This window comes from Xenopus tropicalis, chromosome 4 (assembly GCF_000004195.4).
Source record: "Xenopus tropicalis strain Nigerian chromosome 4, UCB_Xtro_10.0, whole genome shotgun sequence".
In the NCBI taxonomy this organism is placed as follows: domain Eukaryota; kingdom Metazoa; phylum Chordata; class Amphibia; order Anura; family Pipidae; genus Xenopus; species Xenopus tropicalis.
The window spans coordinates 114580209-114598538 of NC_030680.2; the positions used below are offsets into that span (position 1 = coordinate 114580209).

General features: G+C 37.2%; 1 protein-coding gene across 2 annotated transcripts in view; it reads left to right on the forward strand.

Moving 5' to 3' along the window:
• Window positions 1–7295: 7295 nt before the first annotated feature.
• atf7ip (activating transcription factor 7 interacting protein) overlaps window positions 7296–18330 on the forward strand; it is a 75827-nt gene continuing 64792 nt past the window's right edge. For both annotated transcript variants that reach the window (XM_012961456.3, XM_031901055.1), the window contains exon 1: window positions 7296–7493. In XM_012961456.3, the coding sequence (XP_012816910.1) occupies window positions 7486–7493 (8 nt within the window). In that variant the 5' untranslated portion in view covers window positions 7296–7485. The remainder of the gene's footprint in view (window positions 7494–18330) is intronic.

An 18330-nucleotide genomic window follows, 5' to 3' on the forward strand; every position in this document is an offset into this window, starting at 1 on the left:
TGCCTTTTAAAGTCATTTAAATATTGTTCTTACAACAGTCCTTAATTTTTTTTTTCTACATTGCAGTATTTTTAACAAAATTCCAGTGTATGAATAACCATTGCAGCTGCAGTTCCCTCTCTCTGTTCTACTAAAATTCTAGCTTACTGGGCTTATTTTAGTGGTGCAAAATATTGAATTCTGCAACTAATGTAAATTTCAGTATAGATCCTTGGAGTGATAACTTATGTTTAGGAGGTTTCATGATGCTATAGTAACTGTATTTGTAGTTACTCAGAAAGGTTGCACAGATTTAGTATTTTTGTGTTATAGCACAGGAAGAAGTGAAAAATTGCCTGAATACAAAAACACAGATGCACTTACAGCGGCGTAACTTGGTTGCACCGGGCCCCCCCCAGAAAAATCTTTTGCGGGGGTCCAGCACGACCAGTCCCGGCCATGGACTATATTAAAGGTAGGAGAGGGGCAGGGGTGGGGGTGACTGCTGTATATACAGTTACATGCATTAAAAAGGAAAAGGTATAAAAATATACAAAATATGTACATAATGGGGGTGAATTGGGGTAAAAGCACTTTAATTAAAATAATTACATTTTAAACTTGGCAGCAGTCAGTACATTTGACAGCCTTACTTTGTACTCTGGGTATTAGTCTAATTTATATTATTGCACATTTGTAAAACGCCAATATATTTTTCAGTAATGTATAATATACGTGATGCCATAGGTATTTGGTACCATATTGTTCAGGAGTTGTTGCAGATGTTGTATTTAGGGTTTTTTGGGTGACAAATGTAATTTTGATTCTGTTCCTTACAAATTTTTGAAAATTTGCAAAAAAATACAGATTGGGCAAAGATCTCCCAAAGCCTTTTGCATCTTTACAAGAAAGGTTCTTCTAAATCATTGAAGGATATATATACTGTATATCTTTTTGCTGACATAGTTCTATTCCAGTTATGTTGCCGGTTTATATTTAGTTTGTTTGTAATTTGTTTTTTTTACTTTATTTTATTTAGGGATTGTCAAAACCTGCAAATCACTAAAAAGAACTGCATCCAAACTTTCTCATGTAGGAAAAAACAAATGGCAAGTCTAAATAGCTGAAGACTTGCAATTTAAAATATATATATTGCTGCTTTTTTACATGCACTTCTACATATGGGGTATCATTTTATTAAGGGAAAATCCCAGACATATTTAACTTGTTGAACTTCTCATGGGGGGTTTGGTAAGATATCATGAATCTGCTTTTTGTTCATTTGTTTAGGAAATCATAAAAAAAACAGGGATTCTGCAAAAAAACAAAAAAATGCTTCCAGGGTTCTGCATGTGGGAAAACAATAATGACTTGTCTAAATATATATATGAATTCTGTGCACAGGCTGAGAAAAGTACATCTGCTTCCATCCACAGGGAGGCACAGTGTTGACCTATGTAAAGCTCCACTGAATGGATTTCGGTTAGAAACATACAAACCTATATGTCTATGAAGATTTTCATTCATCCAGGTCATGGTATATCTAGTATAAATAAATTTAAAGCAACTGGACTTGTTTGGTAATCATTGAAGACGTTTCACAACTCATCCAAGCAGCTTCTTCAGTTCAACTGACTGGTATGGGAAGTCCTCAGCATATATACTCTTCCACTAATCCAATCACAATGGCACTATGTAACTCTTCAGAAATGTGACATCTGAAACTCACAGAGGTGTGAATGCTGTGGAGTTGAAAGGATTACCAAAGTATCATGCAACTCTTCAAACAGGTGTTACTTGTTAGAGTTGCATGAATGGATGTGTGAAGAGTTCTGAAACTGCCGGGGTACAGATGTTAGAACAGCATTGTATGTAGCAGACAGATGGTGTCGAAGTCCCCCGCCTCTGTTAAGGGATGGTTTCTCCACTTTGACATGAATTGCCTCTTTTACACCTCTTTCAAACCAGCGGTCTTCTTTGTCCAAAATTTGGACGTTGCTATTTTCAAAGGAGTGTCCCTTGTCTTTTAGGTGTAGAAATACCGCAGAGTCCTGGCCTGTAGTGTTCGCCCTCCTATGCTGAGCCATGCTCTTGGTGAGTGGAGGTTGTAGGCATTACTAAAGCAGAAGATCTTGCAGGCAGACATCAGCAGTCAGCATTTTGGATGCCAAGGAACACTGTCACACCAAATTCCTGGATGTTTCACTGTCCTTTATGGATGGAATGATCAACAGCAAATGAAATGTATTAACAATGTTCCTTTTAGCCATGCTGTAGTGCTAAGTGAAAAAACATTTACTTGGGATTTGTAGAACACTGTCACTGTCAATGCCTTTCAAAACATCACAATCTTATTATCAACCTCTGTGGACCACAGGACCCACAGCTTTAGTTAGATCAGTTAAAGGGCTATGAACCTTCTGTAGTAGTATTTAAGGTCCAGGAAATTCCTCAGGACCAATAGTACATTTTAATGGCTTGACAGGTAGTCTTGTAGCCCTAATCTACAACTGCTAGACCCCACCCACCCCTCTTGAATGGAGCGCTGCCTGTCACAGGAAGCTTTCCATTCTGGACACAGTTCATAGGCATCTGCCCTCTGAAATTGAATTAAATTCATTGACCACACAAGTTTCCATCTACTCTCTGTACAGCCTTCAACTGGACAGAGTTTTATACTTTCGCTAGTTTCAGGACAAGGAACCATTCATAAGGGCTGCAGAGACTCACAATTTATATGTCCTTATCTACTACTAGGAAAAAGTCCAATGTGAAATTCACACTTCAACAAGTGTTTTAAAAAATATTTTACTCCAGCAGGTCAAGTTGCCTTTTTTTTTTATGACAGATCTAAGATTTGGATTTGCTGAACTCAAACTGAACTCTTCGTTTCATGTGAGTACTAAAGTGAGTAACTGGAAATATAAAACATGACTTACACTGACATTTTTATCATTTACGATAAAAAAGTAAATCAGGATCTGGTTCAGCATTATGATTTAAATGAAAAAAAATCCTAATTAATGACAATATTCAGTCATTTAACAAAACACAAAACAAAGTCAGACATGATACATGTTCCATGTGGAAGAAATAGACATACACATCGCATTACAAAGTTGCCATATGTAATAATTAATATTTTCAATGTTTTTATGTTTTATTAGTAATGGTACTTGCTATTCAAAGCAGCATCTGTCTGGCTGTTTATATTGAGTGCATTGTTGGTTTTGACTAATACAATATAGAAAAGCTGACCAACTGAAGAGAACTGGCTTCAAGGATCAGAACCAGATAACAGAAAGGGATAAACCATACTGCTTTCAGTTACATTTTCAGATAACTTTAAAACCACTGAAAATAAATTATTAATGCACACTGGAAAGTTGCTTATAATAATAAATGCAAAGAACAATGTTAATACAAAATGGGTTAAACGCACAGATCCGCTTATTTGCTTTTAAACATTTGTGGACAAAACTTGCAGTTTTTATAGTTTTGTTTACTGTTGCTTTTTTTTCTTTTATGAAATATGTTTCTCTTAATAACAATTTTCCCTTTTTCCCCTAAAAACATTTTCCCCATGCTTCACAGCTGTCACATGTTCTGGAGCGGATGGAAGAAAACTGCAGCCTTCACTGCAGTTACACAGGCAGTTCCTGCTCCCTGGCGTGCATAAATGGCTTTTTTCTCCTTACAGCCTGACAGGCTCTTTCCCCAGCCTTAACTCAAGGACACATGACTGTGAGTCAGGCCAGGAGGCTGCCTTTCGCTTGTGAAATATGAGACAACTTTCTTCAACCTTATGGGTTCAATGAGGGACCTGAACCCTTTTAAAATAAAGCGCCATCTAAATGCCTTCACTTGAAATGAGACTGGGGACTGTTTCAGCTCTGTAAATTACAGGCTTATTTTTTTATCTTCCGTGCTTTACAGAGAAACGAGGACACATACAGATAATTAGCAAAAGTCTTAAAGCAACACTACCACAAATGAATTTTGCTTTTTCATAACTCTGCATAGGATTTTATGTAGGGTTTGTCCTTTGTGTTCTTGTAATCTTCAAAATTAAATTGTGTGTTCTTTTGAGTTTAGAGGAAAATATTGAATGGTAAAATGATATTCATGTTTAGTCATTTAGGAAAATTAAGCTAAGATCTTGGTTTACGATATATGAAATTCATTATTGTAACTGTTGGCGTGATTTTTATTTCCTCCTATGAGTACATTAAAATATAGTCTTGACTAGAGTTTAAAAGACACCCTGGCATTTCAGGTAAACAGAAGCCCAAACAAGGCCCACCAGCCCAAAAAATAGTGACTGCCTATGGCATCTACAGCAGCCCCTCTGGCATTTGCCAGAATCCACAGATTGCCAGTGCAGGCATGAAGTCCTTTCTTTTTATGTCATTGGCCCTTTAAAGTAACCAGGTATACTTTGACATAGAAAAGGCAGGTGCTGTACATTTACATCTCTGTTTCAAAAGGGACAGATTACCTTTCACCTGTATAATCTTCTTAATCTTGTATGCAAGGGTAGGGCGTGTGCAACATAGTTGCTAAAACTGATAAAACACACAAGTGCATCAACCTCACATAAAAAAACATACTGTCTCATTTTTTCCACGGCATAATTAGAGGAGGTACTTATGTGGCTATCTAATAAAGGAAATACTTGTTTAAATAGTGCCTCAAGCACCCGGGAATTTGATCTGAAAGCCTCAGATCTTTTTTCAAGACAGTACAAGAGAAGACAGGAAACAAACATTTTTTTAACCTAGACATCAGAAAATCTTCTTTTTACTGTTTTTAGCTGTAATTTAGAAAGTGAGACTGTAAATAACAGTGTTTGTTCAGCCAGAAAATACACTGTGCCTCTTTGTTTATCAGGAAAGAGCTCACAGCTGCTGCCTTGTGTGGTTCCAGCCGGATCAGACCGGTTCCAACCAGCTCAAACTGGTTTTCAGCTTAAGCACCGGCAGCAGCTACCCAGAATATGTGACACAGACTATGTAAAAAGTGGAATCGGATGTGTTTTAGTCATGCAGCACATGATATAATCTTTTTAAATCATTTTGAAATGTGTTGCCTTGGCAGCACTAAAGCAAAATGCCCAAATCCTTGTTATTTTGACGCGCTGTGAAATATTTTTAAATATATTTATTTCAGGATTTGTATTGTACCATATGTCAAAGGAAACTACATTCATACTGCCCCCAAATTTACCTGTATATGGGACTATCCTGGCATGTCTGTGGTACATGTGATTACTGACTTTCAGGCTCAGGACGCTCTCCAGGCAGATCTGCCATGCTTGCTGCAGTTTCCTCACACACAAATGTTGTGTATACATTAGGGTAACCAGATCACTTCAAAATTATGGGACACATCTAAAAATTTCAGATAGCTGATTGCAGTTTATGTTAATCAGTGCTGCCCTGCAACATGTATTTATTAGACATGTGTCTGAATTTTCAAGTGATCTAGTCACACTAATATGCATGCATAACAACAAAAAGGCATCCTATTTTATTTCCAATTTTCCATTACAGAATTTAATTTGTACCAGCCCAAAAAACCTTCATCTGTTTGTGGCGTAGAATATTCTGAGCAAAATCTGCCGGGTAGTTCAGTCCTAACTGTTCCTATGCCAGATATTTGCTATACTTCACTACAGAGTGGCCTAGAAAAGCCACATCACATGGCGTGAGGAAAGCCAGAGCAGAACTGCAGTGGGAGTTGATGATAAACTGCAAAGCTGAGTTACATGCTAAAAGCAGGACTCTGGATTCTTGCTGCAGAAGGGATAAACCATAGAGGAAATTCACACCTACTACATTTAAATGAAATACTATATTTATGGGGAGTGGTGAAGTCTCACAGAAATATAAAACACTGCTTCACATAGCAACAGCCCCTAACATTTTTATGTCTTTGGGTTTTTCAAATGGGGTGTATTCTCTTGCTGTCAGGCAGAAAATGTTTATTTAAGTAAATGGAAAGTTGGAGTGACAGTTTTGGGTGCTGCTCAGATTACCTTCCATCTATCTATTACCTTCTATCAGGGTTAATTCCTGGTTTGCCAAGTATGAAGTTGCACATGGCATGCTATTGTCTTGCTATTATATAGGTGGAGGCCACTAAACTGTAATGAGTAAAAAAAAATGCCTATAAAATTCCCCCCAATTGTCCACCTGTATATCACCTTTCTCTCTCCCTTAGATTGCAAGTTTTTTCAGTTTTTTTCTGACAGGAACTCATTTCAATGGTATTTTACTAGTTTCTTATGCAATTAATTCTATTAATTTGTATTAAATGAAAGCACTACAAATATAGATACACATAAATAAAAATATACATACATATACAATACAATACAGGAATGCCAATCTAATATGCAAAGGCCAGAGAGAAAGTCAAATTCAAAGCAAATTAATGTTGCAGAAATGCAGATAATGCTGCACAAGGGCAGTTTCTCCACTGATGTATATAGTAAGTGGAGAAGCACCCAAAAATGCCACTGCCACCTCACACTAAATGCACTTAGCGCCACAAATATATATAGTTTTTGCCTTGAAAACACTCTAATGCACATTCACCACAGAGAAACTGCCATTTGAGTCACAATCAGCACCCTATCCCACTTCATTAATATGCTTGGCTGGGCGGTAAGGAGGGGCATTAATCATTTGGATATGTCTGTGGCAAAAGTACTAAATCTGGTTCACACTAGAATGGCTATTAATAAAGAGTTTTCAGAAATTAGTATGAACCAATCTGAAGCTACATTGGCATTTTAGTCTGGGAAGCACATTTGCTCTGAATTCCTTGGTTCCTAAACTGCTAATCAGACATCTGTGCCTGGCCTTTTGTTGTCTGGCAGCAGAAAATTATTGTGAGCAAAAAATGTTGTTTGTAAATTTGGCATAAATACCTTAACCAATTTCACCTCCAACTTTGCAACACTTTTACCTCTAATTTTGGGTCAATTCCAAATCTCTATGCCTGCCTAGGTGGGAAATTCACAAAACAGGGGTAATTTTAGTCTAGAGTAGTACCCCAAAACAACCAATTAGGAAATAACTTTAATTGGTTATTGGCAATAAAACTAACGATAGCAAAATTTGATTGATTGCTCTGGAGTAAAAGATACACCTGGTTTTTGGCTATCCCATGACAACTGGACATGAGCCAGATTTTGTCTATCCTTTTTACTTGAATAAGTTAATTAGTAGTGCACTGATGTTGAATGATCCAATCCACCTGTGCTGAAAAAAAGAATACTTAAAAATGTGGTCTGTGTACACACAACTAACCTAGCATGCTGGTTTTGAAACTTGCTCTTTGAGCATACCAAAAGCCCGTGGTTTTTTCCCAGTATCCACAGAGAAGCAAAGTGAAACATAAGGTCTTTGCGTGATATCAACCAATCTACCTGTGCACCATTGTGAATATCCAGATAATGTGCACAACTGATGCATAGAAAAGACAATATAGGGAAATACTATGTTCAGGTAAGTCTTCACATTATTCTAAGAATTCAGTTCTTTGGATAACTGGCATCCCTTATGTACTAATATTATGATTTTTGAGTTCATTGTTGTCACATGGAAGTAGTTTCCCAATAGGAAAGTAATTTTTTTTTTTTTTTTTTATTGAAGTAGATTAATATTATCATTTTTATAGTGACAGAAAAGTCTGCAGTTACATAGATTATACATCATTCATATCAGTCCCTTCCCCAATGAAGTGTACAAGAATCCAACGGCATTTTAAAAACATATCTTAACACTATATTTACCACATTACTCCATAATGTCTTTTATTTTAATGTCCAAAAGAATTTGGAGTAATAATGTTTTTTCCAAGCAAAATGGAGTTAAAAGTGCCAAAATACCCACACTAACTTTAGTAGTAGGATTGCTGCATGGCAGTTTAGATGAATGCTGCATGACTGAATAAAAACAGTTACTGTCCACAGCATGTACTGCTGGAATTTATGATCAGCCATTAAGCATGTGTATTTCATATGTGTTTGGTTGTATATTGACTAGCCTACCAATCTGCACCAGAGGAGTTACATTTAAAAGCAAACGATTCCATAGAGAAAAAAACGTTGAACCAGTGTGGGTAACAATAGTATGCTGTTTCCTTCCTCCTTGCAATGGGGCATTATTATCAATTAACAACATTAGAACATACTAGTTTCTCTAAAGGGATGATGTGATGAGTGCAAGTGCTTGTTCTGTCCACATAACAGCCATAACATATCTACTGACATACATATATACTATATACACATCAGAGATGTCAACCAACCCCATGTCATGAGAATGAAAATGATCCATGCTTGGCCTTTATTGTTTAAACTGTTTTTCAAATTACCATAAAGTGTGAGAAGTAATTAAGCTCAAATAAATCAAGGACTGGATTATTACCACCCTAGTGACATGGAGTCTTTGTGATAAATGGTATTTACATGGGAAAATCCTTTTCAAAATGCTTTGTAAATCTATAAGGACCAGTTCATACCTGTGGAAGAATATCTACATTGCCATGTACTGCAGTGCTGTCATAGTCCTTAGACTTTAATTGCACTTACAACTTGGTGCAAACTACAGTCTAACGGGGCTGGACAATATCAGATCAAGTCAGTTTAAGCATAGCTGCTTAAATTAGGCCTGCAATTAGGTGAACCGCTGGGGTCTGAGTAGTGCAGTTAGGTATACATCATATTTACAGGAGCACTGCCCTGGGGAAGCAACCTAGTGACTGAATTTACTGGGGTTCATAACATATTGGCAGCTCCTAGTGAATTTGAGGTTTCATTTTCCTAAGGATGTCATTGCACTCTATAGAATTAAGGCTTGCCTTTCCCTGGAATAAGGGATCTTGGCCCAAACCATGAAAAACATTCTCAGACTATTATGCCTCCTGCAACAAACTTTACAGTATACATTACACATTAAGGGGTATATTTATCATGCTATTTAAAAAGTGGAGTGAAGCATTACCGGTGATGTTGCCCAGGGCAACCAATCGGCAAATAGATTTCAACAGTTAAAAAAACAAAGCAAAGCATCTGATTGGCTGCTATGAGCAACATCACCGGTAATGTTTTACTCCACTTTTTACACAGCATGATAAATATACCCCCAAGATTATTGCCCTTGGGCATCTGGGCCCAAGGGCAATGGTTTAAACACTAATTAGGAATGCTGATATAAATCTGATGCTGTTGTTAAAACCTTGAATACATATTAATTGTATAAATTTAAAAATGCTAATCCAAAATGCTATTTAAAGGTAGGAGTTTACTCACCTCCTGCAGATTAGGACTGTTTTACCACCAAACACTGCTGCTAATCCCCTTACCCAATTTTAATAGGCCCTGCAGCTATCATGCACAATAAGGACCTATCTTAAGCAGTTTAACATAACAGCCACAACTAATGCAAGTTCCATTATTCACAGAACATTATTAGGGTCAAAAGTCATAAGATCTCAACAGTGTAAGATTAATATCTGTTATACATTAGAGTGGAGCCTGTATTAGCATCTTCTCTTTCCATCTACCAACCTTTGTCTCTAGGCCCCTCCTGCCCTGTCTGCTGTATGTGGTCTCCATGGTAACAAGGTTTATAATCCCCTAGGACACAGTAGAAATTGGTGCAGTCCATATAAATAAAAGGCGAGGAGTAAAGATTGGCAAATCTTAGCTGTAGCAGCTGTGTGAGCTAAATTTATCATACAAGAACTGAAATTCTAGATCTTACCTGAAACCTGTTTATTGAAGTTACCTATCTTGTTTTAATAATATTTCCATTAGCGATAATCATAACAAATACGGTAAGGACATACTTAAAATTTGTTGATTGAACTTAATATCTTAATATCCTTATGAAATCTTATTTGAAAGCTATATCCATAGCTAGCTATTTAATTATCCTGCCTCTTTCACCACAATGCAATCTCCAAAAAGTAGTGTTTTTGTGTAAATGTTTGAATTGTCAATAATACTGCACTGAACATTGTTGCAGTGTATTAATTGAAGGTGTCAAAAAAACAGTATTATATTATATTGTAAGTGGGTCACTAATCACAGGTAAGTGGCAGCTGCTCAGAGCATGCGCTGTCTATCAACTAGTCACTCTGGGCATTATTTAGAGACATAGATCTTTACAGCTTTATGGGATTTGGGCTGGTAGAAAAGCTAAAGACATAAGGTATACTATATACCCTAAATTTGCACTAACATATTTTATAGATCTGTAATGCGTGTTTCCTAGATTACTGTTCCTATATCATAGCCCCCTATTTATAAGAATTGCTATAAACAGCTGTTTTATTCCCCAAGTAAAGTATCTGATGGCATGGGTTTTCACTTGACCCTCACTCTTTTAGGGTAGCTCCACAATATACAGGTATGGGACCCGTTATCCAGAAACCCGTTATGCAGAAAGCTCCAAATTACGGAAAGCCTTTCTCCCATAGACTCAATTTTACTCAAATAATTCAGATTTTTAAAACTGATTTCCCTTGTACTTGATCACGACGAAGGTATAATTTATCCTTATTGGATGCAAAGCAATCCTATTGGGTTTAATTAATGTTTTATTCATTTTTTTGTAGACTTAAGGTATGGAGATCCAAATTACAGAAAGACCCCCTTATCCAGAATACCCTTGGTAATGAGCATTCTGGATAATGGGTCCCATACCTGTACTATATGTTTATATATAAAGATCTCCTTATATTCACACACAACACTGCAACTGATGAAAATATATATTTAACTGAAAAACACTTTCCCCTAGGCAGGAGGAGAATCCGCTTCAACTTTCCCCACCAGACATGTCTTTCACATTGTGTTTTTCATCACTGTATCCTTTTCGCACCTGGAAAGCCTTCTACAGGTTTCACGCTATTGCATTTTGTTAAGGGGGAACGCTGGCTTCCAAACTAATAATTTAGAGCCCCACACGACACAGAAACCCCTAACAACTTCTCCACTGCTTAGACAGCAAGCAGGAACTACATAACCCACAATGCATTGCACTGCGATGTTCTTTTCCTTATTGACGTCCTGTGTGCAGGGAATTGTGGGATTTGGAGGATGCAGGCTGAGGACATATATACACAATTTTTTTTTTTTTTAATCTAGTCGGCCAGATCAGCAGGAGATTAGGGGGCCAGGTTTCAAACCATACTGTTACATTAAAGATCATAAAAAGGCTGCATATTTTTTAACTGATGTATATTGCAAAGCTGCTTGAAATGTTTACTTTGCAAAAAGCTGGGTTGTTTCTGGGTCATGTTTGGGTTTAATTAAATTAACCCTTTACAGGCTTTTGCTTGCCCGCATTGCCAGCATGGCATGTAATCTAGTAAAATGAATGTAAAAAAAAAAAAAAAAAGTGAAATTGTTCATTCTGTGACTAATTAGGGCTAATTGGCTTTAGTCTGTGAACCATATTGGTAAATAAACACTTGAGGTGATTTGTAATTTAAGTGTGTGATTGGTTTGTGGGTAAGTGCTAACCTATGGCAAATAAAGACAAAAGGCATAGCATTTGCAGCCTGTTTGTTGAGTTTTAGTTACAGAGCAGCAACAGAGAAGTGTATACAGCAGAACAATGGAGTGTGCGCCATTCGACTATGTAAGGATCATAGTTAGCTTTTGTTAAAGGAGAACTAAAGCTTAACTAAAGAAGTAGGACAGAAATGTTGTATGTTATGCTTTGGGCTTTTGTACTGGCTCAAGGCAACCACAGCCCTTACATGAATACTGTCAAGGGAAAACATGTTTGATTTTTTAAAAACACATCGGTTAATAGAGCTTCTCCAGCAGAATCCTGCATTGAAATCCATTTTTTTTAAAGCGCAAACAGATTTTTATATATTTAATTTCGAAAATGTACATGGGAGTAGGAGAAATAATAGGTTGCCTGAAAGCAGTTCTAATGTGTAGCGCTGGCTCCTTCTGAAAGCTAAGACTCGGGCACAATGTACTGAGATGGCGCCTACACACCAATATTACAGCTAAAAAAAATTCATTCGTTAGTTCAAGAATAAAATTTTAAATAGTGGAGTGAATTATTTGTTATGGAAACAGTGTAATTTAGAAATAGAAAGTATACCATAGAAATCATGACAGAAATTTAAGCAGTGCAGATCTGTGCCTCTAAATATGTCCCCAGTAGCTCCGGATTTTCTTTTCTGCTGATTCACTGCACATGCTCTGAGCTGCTGTCCGTTACCTGAGCTTAGGGGCCAACTCACAATATAATGTGTGTGTGTATATAAAATATGAACTTTACACTGTCTAATTAGTAAACAAGTCAGATTAGTACAAGGCAGCTCAGAAACCAGTGCATCTGAATTTAATCAACCTTGATTAAAGGTTATGATAGACAAACCTTTGTATTCTGACTGATGATTTGCAACACCCCCCCCCCCCCAAGTTTAGCTTCCCAGCAGCTGCTCAGAGAGCATGTGCAGTGTCACTGACACTTCTAACAATATCTAAGATGGGAAGCTTGTGTGACAACTTTAAAGGCCTGGATTGTTATTGTGATAGAGATGCTGAATTGTTTATTTGGTCCAATAAGTTAAGTATGTAGATAGCATTTTTAGCCATTTCATTTTTAGGGGTTAATTCTCCTTTAGGCTTGGATTATAAATTAACATTCCAAAGTTTTCCTGTTTAGGATATTATTATCGTTGTTGCATAAAATGAAATATATTACAATATATTGCACCACTTCCTCTCCATACAGTGTATAGTTATGATTTTGCAAGTTAGCTCAGAAGTAACAGTTAAAATGCCACAGCTGAAAAATAAGAAACAATCTACTAATATTACATAAAATGTCAGAAAATTAGCACATTAGGCATTATGAAGGCTTATTTATCATGCTGTGTGGTTTAAATACACCAAACATCAGTGCTGAATCTTCATGTATTGAACCTTTTTTACACCGAACTGTAATTTAGTTTTGTACACTGAAATTTTTCTCACTTTTCTCTGATATTTTTCCTTGTTTAATAGGTACAAAGCTACCCCATTCATTGAACAAGGGAGTTTACTGTCCTTTACATGACAAGGAAAGGTCTGGATCATTAATAGTGGGAATAGAGTATCTGTTACAAACTTTGCTGCTCCACAGTTCAGTGTTAGCCCTAAATTTCTTCTCGTCCTTGTTGAATATATTCAACCTGACTGACATGAGCTAACTTCCTTTTGGTGGCCTAACCCACCTGCCCTGAGGGAGCGCATGTGCATCAGATCCAAATCAAGCCTGAAATTATTCAAAATAATTCATGATTTAGAGATAACGGGTGGGTTACATACTGTAACTAGCCTGCAGGAATCATGCTGTAGCACTCAGAAACCTCTTTTTTCACTGATTGAAGCTCCACAATATACTATTTGTTTATACATAAAAATCTCCTTTTACAAACACAACACCACAACCAATGACTCCCCCAGCCAGGAGGAGAATTGCTGAAAATAGGAATCTGCTTTAACTTTCCCCACCAGACTCTTCTTTGGCATGGTGTCTTATTTCAATACATCCTTTTACACCTAGAAAATCTTCTACAAGTTTCACTCTCTGGTGCTTTGTTAAAGGGGAACTCTGGCTTCCAAACCAAAATTTGTTAAAGAGCCCCACACAACACAGAACCCCTAATATACCTATCACTGTAATCTGTTCCTTCAAAAAAGGTATGAATAAATACCAGCTTTAGATGCTGAAATCCAGCTGCAAAACAGTTCTTCTCTGCTTTTCTCTTTTGTAGCATCAGCTTGCACATGATACTACAAAAGGCAAAGGTATTAGTCAAGCAGCTTAAATGAGAAGCTTTTACTGCCAATAGATTAATCATATTAGTGCTACATAGAACACTATATTTTTCTGCAGAATGCTTTACCATACCTGAGTAAAGAGCCCTAGAAGCTTTCTCTGTTTGTTTATGATTGCAGCTGCCATTTTAGCTTTTTGGCTTCCTGCTGCAGCTCTAGCCTGGTAGTGCAGATTACACATTCCTAAGGGAGGGGGGAGTGCATTCTTATGGGAGAGGGGAGCAGGAGGGAGAGCTGCACAGACTCAGGCCCCGGGAATGAAGGATTTTTCTGAGAGAGGATGTCTGATACCTAAGAACAAAAAAGGAGACAAGAAACCCTGTGTTTCTTTTGATAGAGAACTCAGTGCAGATTTTCTGTGAGTGCTTATGGTTGTATTTACATAGACCTTTCTGATAAAGCTTACTTGGTTTTTACCTTTCCTTCTCCTTTAATATTGGTATTGGTCCCAACCAGCCCAAACATCACTTCTGATCCTTTAAGCACCACCTTTACAATGCATCTTGCTGATAAGAAACAAAGTTTGGTGCTTACTTGCTGACACATGATTTCAAGGTGTCTTCACTCTGCTTGGAAGACAGTGTGGGCACTTTGGGAGCATCCTTGCAGCAGATTAAATTATTTGTGTATGTCCATCTGACACCATTGCCAGAGGGAAATGATATTTGTGGCAAACTCATTTTCAAAGGAATTGCACTTCTGGTGAAAACAAGGTGGGGTAATATTACTTGTTTTAGGAGAGCATCACTTGGAGACTATATAGTGAGTATTTTGTACATATATCTTTCTTTCTCATATAAAGTTGTAACTCTCTCTGCTTCATAGATTCTAGCAGAGCTATGTATAGTTGATTGCTTCTTATTTGAAGCAATATGGTACAATAAAATATTCACAAGGTTAATAAAATATTCACAAGGTTAATAGTTCATCCCTTTAAAACCAATTACATATTGAAGGAGAAGGAAAGGCTAAGTCACTTGGGGGTGCCAAAATGTTAGGCACCCCCAAGTGACTTAGATCGCTTACCTTGTACCCTGGGCTGGTGCCCCTGTTAGGAGAAAAAAGCACCAGCCCGGGGTACCTGTAGGAAGCGCTTCCTCATTCCTCTTTTTTCTCCCGGCAAAATCCGTCGGCCGGCGCATGCACAGTAGAGTAAAAAGCCGACTTTGTTTTTTAAGTTTGGCTTTTCACTCTACTGCGCATGCGCGCGCAAGCGAATAGTAAGTAGGAAGCGCTCGCTGCTACCCTCCGGGGTAAAAGGTAAGCGATCTAAGTCACATGGGGGTGCCTAACATTTTGGCACCCCCAAGTGACTTAGCCTTTCCTTCTCCTTTAAATACATACTATGTATTGTTAATTCCCTTTTCTAAACTCCTGTCTCCCATTTAGCAGCAGGAAAAGGATGTAAATTTAAGCAGAGAGAGCCCTTGGCATAAAAATAGCAAACATGCTATTGCAAAATGTTTGCCAGCAGAATTTGATCTCCATTTACGCCATGATAATTTTACTTTACGGGCATTAACTGGTGGGAAACTTCATCCTGCTTTTTTTTTTTTTCATTCTAAGCTTTTCAAGTCTGCCTGAATTCTTAGGTAATTTTTGTATATTTTGTTACAAAGTGGAATTACCTATTTTTCATAATGGATAATAAATAATTTATATCATATTCAATAAATACAACTGATTTCGAAAGCTCCTCTGGTTCGATTTAATACCAAATACTGTATCTATAGTTTCCTTGAGATTCCTGCCTTATACAGTCATGGCCCAAATTGTTGGCACCCCAGAAATTTTTCCAGAAAATCAAAACACATGTTTTGCTATACACATGTTTATTCCCTTTGTGTGTATTGGAAAAGAACAAAAAAAGGGAGGAAAAAAGCAAATTGGACATAATGTCACACAAAACTCCAAAAATGGGCTGGACAAAATTATTGGCACCCTTTCAAAATTGTAGATAAATAAGATTGTTTCAAACATGTGATGCTCTTTTAAACTCACCTGGGGCAAGTAACCGGTGTGGGCAACATAAAAATCACACTTGAAAGCAGATAAAAAGGATAGAGGTTTACATAGTCTTTGCAATGTGTGTCTGTGCATGCCACACTAAGCATGGACAACAGAAAGAGGAGAAGAGAACTGTCTAAAGACTTGAGAACCAAAATTGTGGAAAAAAAATCAACAATCTCAAGGTTACAAGTCCATCTCCAGAGATCTAGATTTGCCTTTGTCCACAGTGTGCAACATTGTCAAGAAGTTTGCAACCCATGGCACTGTAGCTAATCTTCCTGGGCGTGGACGGAAGAGAAAAATTGATGAAAGGTTGCAATGCAGGATAGTTCGAATGGTGGATAAGCAGCCCCAAACATGTTCCAAAGAAATTCAAGCTGTCCTGCAGGCTCAGGTAGCATCAGTGTCAGGGCCAACTATCCGTCAACATTTAAATGAAATTAAATGGCAGGAGACCCAGGAGGACCCCACTGCTGACACAGAGACATAAAAAAGCAAGACTACAGTTTGCCAAAATGTACTTGAGTAAGCCACAATCCTTCTGGGAAATGTCTTGTGGAAAGATGAGACCAAGATAGAGCTTTTTGGTAAAGCGCATCATTCTACTGTTTACCTAAACCAGAATGAGGCCTACAAAGAAAAGAACACAGTACCTACAGTGAAATATGGTGGAGGTTCAGTGATGTTTTGCTGCCTCTGGCACTGGGTGCCTTGAATGTGTGCAAGGCATCATGAAATCTGAGGATTACCAAAGGATTTTGGGTCGCACTGTAGAGCCCAGTTTCAAAAAGCTGGGTTTGTGTCCGAGATCTTGGGTCTTCCAGCAGGACAATGACCCCAAACATATGTCAAAAGCACCCAGAAATGGATGGCAACAAAAAGCGCTGGAGCGTTCTGAAGTGGCCAGCAATGAGTCCAGATCTAAATCCCATTGAACATCTGTGGAGAGATCTTAAAATTGCTGTTGGGAAAAGGCGCCCTTCCAATAAGAGAGACCTGGAGCAGTTTGCAAAGGAAGAGTGGTCCAAAATTCCCGGTGAGAGGTGTAAGAAGCTTATTGATGGTATTGAGGAAGCGACTGATTTCAGTTATTTTTTTTCCAAATGGTGTGCAACCAAATATTAGGTTATGGGTGCCAATAATTTTGTCCAGCCCATTTTTGGAGTTTTGTTTGACATTTTGTCCAATTTTCTTTTTTTTCCTCCCTTTTTTGTTCTGTTCCAATACACACAAAGGGAATAAACGTGTATAGCAAAACATGTGTTACTGCAATACTTTTCTGTGAGAAATGCTTGATTTTCTGGAAAAATTTCTGGGGTGCCAACAATTTGGGCCATGATTGTACATCAAAAGCCCACAACAGTATTTTGGCAGATTTTTAAAGCACTACTCCAGAAATCAGAAAATGCCACTAAATTAAGTTTACCCCAGAAAACTAGATATTTTTGGAAACTACGCATTCTAATAAATTCAAAATATCTGCCATTTATCAAAGTCTAAACTGAAAAAGCATGTGTGGGGAAAAAGGTGTGAAAATTATTATTATTATTTTTTTACTCTACTCTATGTATGAAAACTGCGACTTTTTGTATTGTCACACAAAAGTCAACGTCAAAAATCTGAAAACCTGAAGATTCGAAGCAAAGAAATATCTTCAAGCGAAGGGACATTTGCCATTGACTTCTACATACTCTTGACACGTTTTTGATGGAATATTTTCGGATTCTGAATTCTCGCAGTTTTGTTTCATAATAAATCTGTGGTGACTTAGCGCTAAAAAAAATATAAATCTGAATCTGGAAAATAAAAATATGACCAATGGTCCCCAATATGTGTACTTTTCAGCAACTTAAATAGCATTTCTGAAACTCGACTCCAAAGCTTGAATTTTAGAACATTTCCTACATAGAAACGCCAGAACTCTCTTCAATAATTTGTTACTCAATATGCATAGGAACTTGTTTAAGCATTGAAATGAAAATATTGCATGCATAATTTTTAATGGGCGAAAAGGAAACTACATCCAAAAAAAACAATAAAAAAAAAAATATTGTGCAGTGAGATCGATCAAAATTCCAGTTCCACTAGTCTCACTGTGCCATTTACTTTTGATGAGTACAAACAAGCAAATAGCAATTCAGAACTGAAAATGCAACAAAAATCACTAAGAACACAACAATTAAGTTAAAGTAATTTTCAGTAATATGGGCAAGAGTGGGAAGTTAAGATGTGTCGCTGATGTTAAAAATCATATTTATTGACATTGCAAGACTTCTTGTAAAGGAAGTGATTTGCTTTTCTTTGATTCTACATATGAAAGGGTATCTAGCAGAAAGAAGTTTAAAGCAGTTTCTTCAGTTCACATATGGTATATCATGACCTGGATGGATGAAAATCTTGATAAATGGGAAAAACAGCATTTTATATAATTTTTTTGGAAAACCGTATTTTCAGCCTTTGAGATATATATGTAA